The sequence below is a fragment of the Littorina saxatilis genome, linkage group LG6 (assembly GCF_037325665.1).
Source record: "Littorina saxatilis isolate snail1 linkage group LG6, US_GU_Lsax_2.0, whole genome shotgun sequence".
Classification (NCBI taxonomy): Eukaryota; Metazoa; Mollusca; class Gastropoda; order Littorinimorpha; family Littorinidae; genus Littorina; species Littorina saxatilis.
Genome location: NC_090250.1, coordinates 8852019 through 8866624, shown reverse-complemented (window position 1 = coordinate 8866624; position 14606 = coordinate 8852019). Strand labels below are relative to the sequence as shown.

The following is a 14606-nucleotide window of genomic DNA, read 5'->3' as shown; positions in this document are numbered from 1 at the left end:
AGGAGCTCTATGCCCGAATGACTTGGCAGGTGCCGGAGCAGGACCGCGTGGTGCTGAGTCCTTATTCCTTCTGCTGCTCTGTTGTTTGAGTGCAAGTTCGGACAACCGAACCACCTGCTGGTCGCGGGCTTCTTCGGTTTGCTGGCGAAGAGCGTCCAGTGACCGAGAGCCCAGCAACGCCCCTTCCGAAAAGGGAGAGACTCGCAAAGAGTCCAAGGTGGCTCTGTCTGTCAGACGAGAACCGTGCAGAAAGGCTTCGCGTCTCCAAAACACAACCTGAGAGTAGAGGCGCGCTGCGTTAGTCATCTGGGTATCCGTGACTTTCGCGAGAGCCGCCAGTAGCATGGCCGCGTCGGCCTCCACTGCATCATCTCGAAACTTAAAAGGATCGATGGATGATGAAAAAGCTCTCGTCAACGAGCGGATGAGCGTCTCCGCTAAGGATGAGAGCTCGAGAGAGGAGCGTCCAGTCTCCTCTAACCCCAGGAGACTCTGTTCTGTGCAGACAGAGGATCTCTCACGACTGTAGCCGTCGTGCCGCAGGCGAGCTAGTTCCGGTGTCACCGGAAGTGGTGCCTTGGGCAAAGAGAACGAGGAGAGGAGAGAGAGGGGCTTACCCGGAAGCCACGATTTTCTAGAGTTGGCTGGTATGCCGTTGTCTGTGTGTGCCGAAGCCAACCAGGGCTGATCAGAATCGGGAGCATTGCCATGAGCGGCCAACAAGGGGAAGGGAGATGCAGGGTCAGCACCCAACACCTGAGCCATGGCGAACGACACCGAAGGCGATTCGAGAAAACGAAAACGAGCCTTAGTGTCACCCGCGGCTGCGAAATCCGCCCAGGCGGAAGGAGGAGGAGCGGCAGAAGCAGATTGGGCAGAAACGCCTTCAGGGAAGTACCGTGAAGTGACCTCAGCGGCCAACTCCAGAGTAGGTCCAAGTTTGCTGGGAATCCACAAAGGTGGGTCAGAATCGGAGCGCTCGTCCTCAGCGTCCATTTCCTCCACATAATCTTCCTGATCGCCCTCCACATAGGAGTCCGGGAAACCGGAAACCCACGCCTCGGCAGGGGAGGAAGTGGCCAAGGTCGGTTGGGCAGAGCTCGGAAAAACCGGAAATTGCCCAAGGACGGAAGTGCCGGCCGCCGGAACCGAAAAAAACGGAACCGGAAGTCGAGGCCGGAAGTTGGTGTGACGCCGGAGGCGGAAACGCAGGGTCGCTGCCACCGAACACGCCAAAGCGCTGACCTCCACCGGAAATGCTTGCTACGGCACAACCGGAAGTGGAGGGCGACAAAGCGGACGCCGGAACCGTAAAGACGGAACCGGAAGTCGCGGTCGGAAGTCGGTGCGACACCGGAAGAGGGAAAGCAGGGTCACTGCGATCGAACACTCCAGTGCGCTGTCCTCCGCCGGAAGTGCTAGCCACAGCACAACCGGAAGTGAAGGACGACAATCCGAAAGACACAGGCCGATGACCGCCGACAGGACCCTCCAGGCCGCAACCGGGCAAGGAAGGTGCTGATGCCAACGCAGGACCCCCCGAGCCACGAATGGGCAAGGGAGGTGCTGCTGCCTGCCCCCCAGAGGCCGGAACAGTCGAAGCTGAACACAGGGGCGCAGGCTGACGAGCGGCGCCGCTCCCCGGCACAACCGACACAGGGAAGGACGACAATCCGAAAGACACAGGCCGATGACCGCCGACAGGACCCTCCAGGCCGCAACCGGGCAAGGAAGGTGCTGATGCCAACGCAGGACCCCCCGAGCCACGAATGGGCAAGGGAGGTGCTGCTGCCTGCCCCCCAGAGGCTGGAACAGCTGAAGCTGAACACAGGGGCGCAGGCTGACGAGCGGCGCCGCTCCCCGGCACACCCGCCACAGGGGCGGAATGCAGGCGAGGAGAAGCCGTCCTAGACCCCCGACCAGGGGAAAAGGGAACGTGAGAGCCCCCAAAAAGATGGGAACCCCCACCACCGCCATCTTCCGCCGAAGTGCTAGCGGCAGGCGGAGCGGAGAACGCGAACTCTCCTGGAAGGCCAGGGGAGTAAGGCAAGAGACCGGAAAAATTCGGCCCGATGTCGGCCGACGTGATGGTGGCCGAAGGCCGAGTCCGTGAAATCGACGGGACGTAAACCGCGCCGTGCTGCGAAATCGACGGGACGTTAACCGCGCCGTGCTGCGAAATCGACGGGACGCTAACCGCGACAGGGCGGGAAGCGACCGGCGAGAGAGGCACGCTTTTATCAGCCGCATGCATCGACTGCAGATCCTGTTTTAGCGTGGCAAACATGGCTAGCATTTCTTTACGCGTGACGATCTCGCTAGGGCGAGGAACCGGTGAGCGCGAAACCGGTGAAAAGACCGGTGCATGAGAAGTTGAATCAATGGAGACTCGCGCGGACTTTTAGTCGCGGGGTCGAACACCTGCACGGAGGATTTTTCTGGCACGGCTGAAGGCTTAGTCGTTGCGGAAAGTTCTGCGTGCGAGTCTTAGCTTTAGATTGGATTTGTCTTGCTCCTTCCCTGAGAAGGGAGGAGAGAAGGAGGCTTGTTCTTAGCTTTGTCAGCCATTGAAAAAAAACGAATACCGACACGTGGTGATAATCGCGGCGAAATTCGTAAATTCTCGAAACGAACTCGAAGAAAACTCGAATTCGAAGAACGCGTCCAAGAAATAAAGGAACAATCTTACCAGAGACTCTGCAGAAACCAGGACAGATGGCCTTCCACAAAAGGCCAAGAGAATAATCAGAGTACCAACGACACACGTCTGAACAATAGTGTTGAAGTGGGTGGAATGACGCCTGTTGGCGGGATCCGCGCATGCGCGGGCGGCCTATAGAGGGCGCGGGCGGCAGCTAGGGGAGAAAACTCCCGTCCTTTAGGACTTTATTTCTTTTGGGGGTTCCTCCCCCCTTTACCAGGGTAGAGTACTACTTCAATACCTAAGCAATAAACTGAAGTTAATGCTAACTATGTGAGTTGAGGTAAGAATATGTTATTGAATTTAAATTCCAAAGAACTAATCCAAGATTTTACATTTGAATTACTGATGGTCTACACATACAATACATACACTGCTGATGGTCTACACATACAATACATACACTGCTGATGGTCTACACATACAATACATGCACTGCTGATGGTCTACACATACAATACATGCACTGCTGATGGTCTACACATACAATACATGCACTGCTGATGGTCTACACATACAATACATGCACTGCTGATGGTCTACACATACAATACATGCACTGCTGATGGTCTACACATACAATACATGCCCTGCTGATGGTCTACACATACAATACATGCACTGCTGATGGTCTACACATACAATACATGCACTGCTGATGGTCTACACATACAATACATACACTGCTGATGGTCTACACATACAATACATGCCCTGCTGATGGTCTACACATACAATACATGCACTGCTGATGGTCTACACATACAATACATGCACTGCTGATGTGTTTTTGTTTTTCTTTCATGATGGTGACATTGTTATTAAATCATATTGAACTTTAAACAAAAGAGTGGTCTCCTCGTGAGAGTAATTGATGTACGGTAGATCCACACTTTTCAGACCCTCCATTTCCACACTCCCTCCGTTTTACAACCTTCTCTTTTCACTTTTCTGTTCATAACCCCTGTAACTTTACCTCCATTTCAAGACTCCCTCTGTTTTAAGACTCCCTCCGTTTTAAGACTCCCTCCGTTTTAAGACTCCCTCCGTTTTAAGACCTGCTTTTCCATTCTTGGAGGTCTTAAAAGGGGGGTTCCACTGTATCATACTGAATTTTCCAGAATACTGGATATACTCACTGTAGAGTTTGAGTCCCTTCTCGATGGTCTGCTGCAAGTCGTCACCAGCCAGTTTGCCAAGGGGTTTGCCAAACGGAGGGAGGGGGGCACCTGCCCCCACCGCCCCACCTGAGTCTGAGTGACCTCCCCAGGTGACAAAGAAGGTCGCTGAAAAGGAGAGAGAACAGCACTCTGTAAGTTTGATATCATTTCAACATCCAAGAAAGGTCTGTAAATACTAAATGGGAGGATTAATTGTCGCAGAAATACAGTCTCACATCATTGAAAATAGTTTTACATTCACAAGTTTCAAGAGAACAACATTACTGAGAAAATCAGCAGTTATGGCTGCAGCCAGAACATAACTTGGAACAGGTATCAAGGTTTTCAATCGTTAAAAAAAAAAAAAAAAAAGGTTTTCAATCGTTGTTTTAAATACCACTTTGCACGGAGAGCACACGGGCTATTTATTTTTGGTATGTGAGCACATGGAGGGATGATCCTATCTGGCGTAAAGATCAGCAGATCTGAGACAGTCAATCAAACTGTTTCAGGCAAAGTCAGCTTTTTAAATTGCAATGCACAATTCACAAACCCAATGCAGACACACATTGACGATATAAAAAACAAATTTCTTGCTGATTAACTCACAGTCAACTTCGTCAAAGATGTTGGCCGACCAATCAGAGCGCACGACGGACATCAGCAGCTTGTCAAACTTGGCCTGGCTTTCGGCTCCGACGATGCGATCCCGGAAAAGCCGCCGAGCCTCGTAGGCCCAGATTTCCAGCACTGTCTCGCTCGTGTGCTCTTTGGCTCCGGCGGTGAGGTCGTAACGCAGAAGACTCATGACCCACTGGGTCAGGTCACGAGGCGTGAACAGGTAGTGACTGTAGTCGTCCACTGTGAAATGTGCTCTCATCTGGAAGTCGAGAATGCTTTCATAAAATGTGGCGTCCCACCATGAAATGTGGCGTCCCACCATGAAATGTGGCATCCCACCATAAAATGTGGCGTCCCACCATGAAATGTGGCATCCCACCATAAAATGTGGCGTCCCACCATAAAATGTGGCGTCCCACCATGAAAAGTGTATGAATAAACAGCAGCATGCAGCTGCTACACTGTACAAAATCTGATGTATATGACTGTGTTGTGTACGAGCTAAAATGCACATTTCTGTATGTACCACATTCAGGCAATAAAGTTGAATTGGATTGAGTTGAATTGAATTGAATTGAATTGGATTGAATTGAAATGAATTGAATACATGCTGCTAAGCGGGGTCGTAGCTTAGGGAAACAAGAGAGAAAATGTAAACAACAACACATTTCAGCACTTCATTACTTGTAAATACAGGTCTTTAAAAGGAGGGAGTCTTACAATGGGGGTAGATTGACAGAGATTATGAACCGAACATTTTAAAAAGCAAGGTCTTAAAAGGGGGGTTCCACTGTACAAATTCGCACCTGTTCGTAGAACTGAACCATGGAGCTGGCAAGAGCGTGGATCTTGGCCGGGGAGCCCCACACGGGGTGCTGCTCCAGCTGCCGATGCATGATGGGCTTCAGGTACGCCCCGTAGATTGCCTGCAGCTGTTCCTTGCCTGGGTACCTGTCATAACAGTAAGAAAAATTAAACATCAAAAAACATTGGTCTTGCTGTTGATTTCACTGCTTGTCAGATGTTTGTTTGTTTGTTTGTTTGTTTGCTTAATGCCCAGCCGACCACGAAGGGCCATATCAGGGCGGTGCTGCTTTGACATATAAGTGCGCCACACACAAGACAGAAGTCGCAGCACAGGCTTCATGTCTCACCCAGTCACATTATTCTGACACCGGACCAACCAGTCCTAGCACTAACCCCATAATGCCAGACGCCAGGCGGAGCAGCCACTAGATTGCCAATTTTAAAGTCTTAGGTATGACCCGGCCGGGGTTCGAACCCACTGCGACCTCCCGATCACGGGGCGGATGCCTTACCACAAGGCCAACCGTGCCGGTGCCAGATGTTATTTACATTTCCTCAGATGAGCAAGAGATGAGGATGATTACAACTAAACACGCACACACCAGGGTAGCGCGATTTGGTGCTGCTTTAAGCTAATTCCACTGGGAGGAAGTAACCCGCGTTTCCCAGCAATGGGATAATAAAGTAATGAAAATGAAATTTACAATCAAATCTCAGAACGCACCCGATGTTGCAGATCCTGACGACGGAGGTGAAGCGAGAGGTCAGCTTGTGACGGCCGAGTCCAGAGCCAGCGTTCATACTGGCCACCAGCTGCACGCCCTCCAGCCCCACCCACTCCAGGTTGGAGTCGTAGAAACCGTTGTACACCACCACCTGCACAATGACAAAATAAAAGTTTGTTGTTTGCATGTTTTTTGTGCAAATAGACGATGTTTGGAAATAACTCTGTCAAGTTTGTATTGGTTGTGGAAGAGTTGCTTTCCCTGTTGCCATAAAAACACTGAGGAAAGCCTACAATGTCACATGCAGCTTGCCTCAGTGTTTCTATATAAATAAGCAAGGACAAAAAAGGAAAGCACCTCATCTATTTGGGTACTCTTTCTGAGAACATCTTGAACAAAAAAGAGACTGTTCTGGTGTTATATACAAGTACTTGATGTTATATTCCATCCCCACTCAGATTTCTTAACTCCCATTTCCTCTACTCTTCCGCTAATAATTCACTAATAAAAAAATAAGTGCTAATAAGAAATTTGAGAACAAAGTTTGTCTCTGTGACTTCCACACATTAGCATTAGAAAATGGCCCTGGCGGTAACCATACGATTCATTTTTTAATGATAATGTGTGGAAGTCACAGAGACAAACTTTGTTCTCGAAATTCTTTGTCACTTCTTCTTGAGACACACAGCTGAAAAGACAGAACGTTTATGTGACGCCATCCTTCACGTTATGACGTCTTTTCAAACTTTGTTTGGCTTTTGATGTCGCAGATTTCACTGTGAAAGAGAGGGTCAAATGGGTCTTGGCTTTTATTTAATCAATATTGTATTCTCTTTAATGTGCGCAAAATGACAACACTCCGACCAAGTACCAGTGCAGAACCTTTTCAGCATTCCACACACACACAACACACCTGCTGCAAGAAGGCGATGAGCTGACAGGTACCCCACTTGTCGGGCTTGGGCAGGTTGATGTCCTTGAGGTACAGAACGAGTCGCTCCGTGTCCTTTGGCCGGTACACGCGTCCCGTGTTGGTGCTGAGGACCATACACATCTGACCCAGTTTCTGTAGAATGTGTGCGGGGCCGGTCTGAGCGCTGCAGTGAACCATGGCCACCTGCACCGACCGCAGGTTCTCAAAGCTGTGGTGCAGGAGAAGGCTGTGAAGAGTACAGAGAAAAAGTGTGAACTGGTGTGAAGATGTCAAATTTTGCACACACAAAGACACCGAGGTATACAGGTGCTATGCACGCATAGATGCGAAAAGAAGCTTTTACAAATGAATGCTGAGACATAACAACATTTTTTATTTTTTTAAAGGGTGAAAAAAAGTCAGAAACATTTAACTGCTTTTCTTGGCCTTAATACAGTATACATCACTACCAAATATCTGCCCTTCAACTGGCCTTCTTTTATTGAGCCTGAAAGTGACTTTCCAAAGACTTCACAAAGTTATTTTACCGAAAATCCAGTACCAAAGCTACGTACAGGAAGCTTCGTGAAGTAGACTTTGTGAAGTCGACCTCGCCCAATTAATATCTGTCCTCCACGAAAGTCACGTACCTACCTTTTCCCACAGCCCTCAGGTACCTACCTTTTCCCACAGCCCTCAGGGCCGACAATGATGAAGGGTTGTTTGTTGTCGGCCTCCAGCCCTCAGGCACCTACCTTTTCCCACAGCCCTCAGGGCCGACAATGATGAAGGGTTGCTTGTTGTCGGCCTCCAGCCCTCAGGCACCTACCTTTTCCCACAGCCCTCAGGGCCGACAATGATGAAGGGTTGTTTGTTGTCGGCCTCCAGCCCTCAGGCACCTACCTTTTCCCACAGCCCTCAGGGCCGACAATGATGAAGGGTTGTTTGTTGTCGGCCTCCAGCCCTCAGGCACCTACCTTTTCCCACAGCCCTCAGGGCCGACAATGATGAAGGGTTGTTTGTTGTCGGCCTCCAGCCCTCAGGCACCTACCTTTTCCCACAGCCCTCAGGGCCGACAATGATGAAGGGTTGTTTGTTGTCGGCCTCCAGCCCTCAGGTACCTACCTTTTCCCACAGCCCTCAGGGCCGACAATGATGAAGGGTTGTTTGTTGTCGGCCTCCAGCCAGGGCGTGAAGTAGTCAAGGCACCGCTGAACGTCACTGGTGCGCACAACGGGCAGCGACGATGCAGACGTGAAGTGATCCACGGTCAGAGTTTCAGCATTCTGAGTAAAGAAGTCAAGTGAGGGACTTAATGTTCATTCAGTTGTCTGCATGACTACTTTCCCCTGAAGTTGTAAAGACTACTTCTCGACGTCGTCATGGAATTTTGGCATAACTCGTTGTAGAGACAGCTTTTCAGGAGAAGGCCAAATCTGATTATTTTTATCATGAAATATCGTTTATATTTGTTCCTGGTATGGATAGAAAGGTAAAAGAATGTTTAATCATGTATTGTCAATCACATTTAAAAGAATATTTCTCATAGAAAATGATTAACATAGTCTAAAACACAAAAACATCAAAATTGCCAAGAATCAAGTTACGCCAAAATTCCAGAATGACGACGATATATGGCGAATGAAAGATGGCATGTGCATTCAGTTGTTCAACCATCTGCACCCCAAACTACAACATTTTGATCAATGGAGTTGACTGTCAAATGAAACGACATCTCAGTTTAATGCGACATGTTTAAAAATAATAGAATTTAAAACAATTTTAAGTTTATAATGTTACCATAAAGACAGGCTGATCACTGTTAAAGGATAAAAGATTAAAAAAAAGTTTAATTTGTTAAAAAAATAAAAGGTGATGACAGTGCTCACTGTGAAACAATACAACAATGTTACATTAGACAGAAAATGAATTGAATATTCAGGTGAAATTTATCTAAGAGTGAAAAACACACATTAAGAAACAACGTCCAGATAATTTTTGATCACAAAAAGTGTCGGACAAATTAAACTGAAGATTCTTATCTCCTTGCAACTTAAAGTTCTTTTATTTTTTCGGTAAAATTGTTGCAACTTAGCTTGATGATAAAGCTTTTTGGTTTGTATGTCTGACTGAGTTGATCAATCTGTTTAATTTTTTTGTTTGATTGTTTGTTTGGGTGTTTGTTTTTAATTCTTTCTTTGTTTCTTTTATTTCATACAGGTCTAGTTTGTTTAATTATTTCCATGTTCACTTGTTTCTTTAACATACAATCATTTAAATTTAACCACATTTCGAGCAGACAAAAAAAGTAGTTTGACCAATTGAGAAAAAAAAGCCATTCAATATAAGTCTGTGAGCTATTATGCTCAGCTCAAACAACTACTCACTCCACAGAGAAATTGCTGTCTATCGTCACTAATACCTCACTATGCAATACTAATATCTATGTGTATCAGTGTTGTTCCCAGGCTCAGAGGACAAAAGACGAATTCGGGAATTAACTCTGTCAGGTTTGTATGGGGTGTGAAAGAGTGAAATCCCCTTGTTTCTAGTGAGACATTAAACAATCCAGGCGTATTGCCAGTGTACACGTTTCAGACACACACCCTCGTTAGTGACTGCCAGCTAGGCCTCTTATATTGTCATGTTGGAAAGCTTGCCTCCCTAAAAGCAAGAGTATTCACTCTTTCATAACCCAAACAAACCCGACAGAGTTGTTTCAAACCATTGTCAATTGGACCTGGACTGCAAACACTGTGGCTTTGTTCATTTAGTAGAAACAATGACGGTCAGATTCAACTCGTACATGTCCAAACTATTGGACGGTTGACTGCCCCAGGGTAAAAGCAATGCGCCAGATGAAAAATTAAACTGTGCTATTGACAAGTCTGAGAACAACAGCTTTATAATTCTACCAGATAAAGCAATTCCTACACTACCTTTTCTGTTTTGATTTAGATTAATTCGACTTTCTCATTTTCTAATTAGCCAGCTACTCTTAAAAAAAAGTTTAACATTCCTAAAAGCTCATAAGCAGATATAATGGTAAGCTTTTACATAAAATAGAATATATTACAAAAAAATGAAATACAAACGGTCACATGCTTTAACGTATAACAGACATAATGAATTACTGATACAAAGAGACTGTACATATGTCAGTGCTCTTAATGCCAGTATCAAGCGACAATCATGCAGGCATGCTAAACTGAGCGACTACACTGAAAAAACAGTGTTTCCATACCGCTCCAACAAAGGCCATGACCTGTTCAAAAGTCAAAATCAAAACAAAAAACATTCAAAAAAACTCAAAAGAACAAACAAAATCTCTAACTGAAAGGCAAAAGAAGATAACGCACAACAAATGTATTCATTTCTATCAACTGCAGGTAACAATGTGCCTGACTTCTGGGATTCAAACTAAAGTTCAGTGGGTACCTAAAATGAAAGGACACCCTTTGGATCTGTCAAATTAGTGTCCTTTCGTCGCAGGTGACCTGTCATGGTAGGTATATTTTGGTAAAGAAAATAAAGACAGTGTACTTTGCCTGTCGTTGGGGGCTAGGTGGGGGTTTAGGAAAGAGTGGGTTTTGGGGTCGGGATGAGAGGGCGGGGGAGGGGGGGGGGGTATGAGTTTTTTGGGGGTAGGTGGGGAGGGGGTGATGGGGCAGTGGTGGGTTATGGGGTCGGATGAGAGGGCGGGGGAGGGGGGGGGGGGTATGAGTTTTTTGGGGGTAGGTGGGGAGGGGGTGATGGGGCAGTGGTGGGTTATGGGGTCAGGATGAAAGGTAGGGGGAGGGGGGGGGGAGGTGTGAGAGGGGATTTTGGGGTAGGCGTGGAAGTGTCTTAAACAGTAGCTGGCACCACTGGAATACAAAAGACTGTACCCAGATAAATGATCAAGGCTTCATTTTTCAGGCTGAGGATCAAGGGGAGGGGATACAAATAAAGTAACTCAAAAAAGAAAGTAAGCATTCCATCAACTTAAAAACTGAAGAAAAAAACCATTAACCTGCAACTGAAACACACTTACTGACTGCTTATATCTAAACTGGAAGCAACGTAAATGGTGGTGTCAAATTATCTAAACTGGAAGCAACGTAAATGGTGGTGTCAAATTAAGTCACACATTTACTTCTGCACAATGAATAAAAAGCTGATTTTTTTCTCGCTAGACAACAAGTATACAAGTGACCACCCCCTTGACAGCCATAATACTTATCAAGTACATACTAGACAACAAGTATACAAGTGACCACCCCCTTGACAGCCATAATACTTATCAAGTACATACTAGACAACAAGTATACAAGTGACCACCCCCTTGACAGCCATAATACTTATCAAGTACATACTAGACAACAAGTATACAAGTGACCACCCCTTGACAGCCATAATACTTATCAAGTACACACTACACCACCATCATAACGATGAATTGTTAAATAAACACTGTTTAAACCAACTGCTGTAAATTAACTGCCCTTTGATTTGCAGCAAGATCATTAACTGCCCTTTGATTTGCAGCAAGATCATTAACTGCCCTTTGATTTGCAGCAAGATCATTAACTGCCCTTTGATTTGCAGCAAGATGATTATATAAGCCTCCCCGGGAGACCATTTTCTCAGTTTTGGTCTAATAGACGAGTTTCTTGAATAACTCCATCAGGTTTGTATGGGTTGTGAAAGAGTGACTACCCTTGCTTTTCCTCTGGCAAATAACTTCACATGGGCTCCTTATTAATCCACATGTTTCTGACACACCCTTCACTTCAGTGATAGGCCCCTCCAATTTTTGTCGGAGGGTACTCACTCTTTCACGACCTAAACGAACCCAACAGAGTTATTTTCGAAATTCGTCTTTTGTTAGACCTTGTGTTTTATGTTTTTTCTTTGATTTTTTTAAAACTAAACTCTTCTGACAGTCAAGGGGTAAAACAAAAGTCTGATGTCATGAGGCAAACATTCAAAGCGGACAAGACCAGTTTTGAGATGTACCTTTGCTGACTGCAAGAAAACATTGTAGACTTGTGCAAACATGCAGTGTGTGCAAGTGCAGGCGTGAAAAAGTCAAATGTTAATGCACACAGTTTAATCACTCTCAGAAGTGTAAGGCCAAAAAAAAAGAGGTCTGTTTACGGTAACATAGGCCAAAAAAATAGGGTCGGTAGGTCGGGATTTTTTTTTCTCCAAAAAACCATATTTTTACATTTTTTCCCCCCCCAAATGCCAAAAAAAAGTCTAGGGTCGCGCGAAAAAAATAGGGTCGGTCGGGTTACCGTAAACAGACTATTTTTTTTTGGGCCTAAACATGCACAAACAGATTAGCTGACCTATACACGCTTGCACGCACACATGCATGCAAGCACACACACGACCACACGAACACATGACTGCACGCACGCACACGTGCACACGCACACACACACTGACACACACACACCTAAAAACCAACTCCTTTGTTAATCTCAATGGGGATTTGATTCTACCAAATAAAAGGCATCCACAGAAAAGTGAACTACAATCCACAATCTATGAAGAAATCAACTGATTTTAACAGTGTCGTTTTATTTTTAGATAATAAATCTACTGATTATTTTTGAATATGCACAAGGCAGAAAGTCTCCCTTGCTCGACATCACGACCAACAAAGAAGAAGAACACAAAGTGGGACACGAACACCAACACACGTACCTCCATACTGTAGGTCATCAGACGTCCAAGGTTTGCGTCATAATATGCGTCCAGTGGCCGATTTCTGTCTGGAGGCTGCTCCCCTGTCCAGGAGAACACCTGCACACACACAATTAAACTTCAGAACCCTGTAGACGTGCTGATGCTTACAGGATATACAATTGTGATTTACCATTATTCTGATTACAATTTGTTTCTGATGGAAATGCAAAATATGCAACAGTACTGCCTTAAATAGTAAAACAGTACACAGCAACTGAGAGCTATATGCTTAACTTTTAAGCAAGGATGAAAGTTGCTTATTCATTTCACAGCTTGTAATTCTTTCAGGTGCCAGGAGACTGGTTCCGAATAACTCTCACTTAAGCCTGTCCTGAACTGGACGAAGTCGACGACAAGAAGCTGGCCGCACGAAGCTTTTGCACTGAGTTTTGGGTAAAAAGACGTTGCAAAGTCTTAGTCGACTTTGGGCTCAGGTAAGGACCAGACTTACTCTGTTGTACGCTGCAAGGATTTAGAGCAACGTCCCTTTTTATCACAGTGAAAGCAAAAACCCACCTCTTTTGCAAAGACTTCTCTGGAGCTCTCGGAGAGGTTGCCTCCCATGCCGTGTATGAGGGAGACGGCAAAGTGTGACTTGTTCTTGATGTGGTGAAGATGAGACAGGCCGTTGTACACGATTCCCACCAGGCTGGTCTCTACCACAAGGTCGTTCTGCCAGAGAAAAACGAAGCATCAGAATAGACTATTTTCAGAAATAACTGGTTTGTATGGGTTATAAAAGAGTGAATACATGTACCAGTACTTACGGCACATTTTGACTGTTTCCACTGACCAAGTGACCATGTTCTGTTCAATGTATTTGTCAAATTGTTTGGTTTACACCGATTAACAAAATATTTAGCATTATCCCTGTTATATTTGAACCACAATGACATCTATATAAGTGACTTCCGTTACTAAGTACAACAGCTAGTAACCTTGAAACATGTGACAACAGAAGTTTTGCAGATTAATCGCAATGGTTATGTTTTCTTTTCAAAAACTCCTCCTACAGTCGAACCTGCCCAGACAACCACCTCTTGATAACGACCACCTGCCCATTACGACCACCCCAAAGAAACCCCGACAAGGTTCTTCTCTATTCGATTCACCTTTCCATTATAAGGACCACCTGCCCATTACGACCACCCCAAAGAAACCCCGACAAGGTTCTTCTCTATTCGATTCACCTTTCCATTATAAGGACCACCTGCCCATTACGACCACCCCAAAGAAACCCCGACAAGGTTCTTCTCTATTCGATTCACCTTTCCATTATAAGGACCACCTGCCCATTACGACCACCCCAAAGAAACCCCGACAAGGTTCTTCTCTATTCGATTCACCTTTCCATTATAAGGACCATGCACCTGTCTATAAATACCACTTTTAGTCCGCTCCTTTTTGATGGTGGCTATATGGGCAGGTTTTACTGTACTTATATAAATTAGGAAACAATTTAATACAAAAAGAGACACAGTGAGTCAGTTTAAACATTAAAGTGTTCAAATTCTCACTTTCTTTATTATAAAATTTCAAAAATAAATTTTGATTTAATTAATATACTTACCAACTCACATAGATAGCATTAACTTCAGTTAAAGTGCTAGGACACTGAACTACGCTTCACCCCAAAGGGGAAGCAACCCCCTAAAAAAGAACGGCATTGACCTATAACCCAAGCTATACAAGAGTCGAGGTCATACTGTCACGTGACCTATCACGCGTGACTCGACCGCCGCCTATGTTAGAAACTCACTCCTACTGAAGTGATCTGTTCATTTTTAGGGAAACCCTAAGCAATAACTTCGTTTTGTGATAAGACATGGAAGCACTCTTACATGGCAACGTGGGGAAATAACTCTGAAACAAAAACCGTATGCCATATAAGGCATGGTCCTTGGTGATTATTTACACTACCGGTGTACTGCGCCTGCGCAGGA

At 45.6% G+C, this 14606-nt stretch overlaps 1 protein-coding gene across 1 annotated transcript in view; it reads right to left on the bottom strand.

Annotated features, from left to right (window-relative positions):
- LOC138968419 (cytoplasmic dynein 2 heavy chain 1-like) overlaps positions 1-14606 on the bottom strand; it is a 124884-nt gene that overhangs the window by 43853 nt on the left and 66425 nt on the right. The window contains exons 40-48 of the mRNA XM_070340997.1: positions 13180-13335; positions 12622-12720; positions 10172-10192; positions 8053-8213; positions 6928-7174; positions 6014-6165; positions 5289-5433; positions 4471-4741; positions 3841-3987 (exon numbers count right to left, since the gene is read on the bottom strand). Of these exons, the coding sequence (XP_070197098.1) occupies positions 3841-3987; positions 4471-4741; positions 5289-5433; positions 6014-6165; positions 6928-7174; positions 8053-8213; positions 10172-10192; positions 12622-12720; positions 13180-13335 (1399 nt within the window). The remainder of the gene's footprint in view (positions 1-3840; positions 3988-4470; positions 4742-5288; positions 5434-6013; positions 6166-6927; positions 7175-8052; positions 8214-10171; positions 10193-12621; positions 12721-13179; positions 13336-14606) is intronic.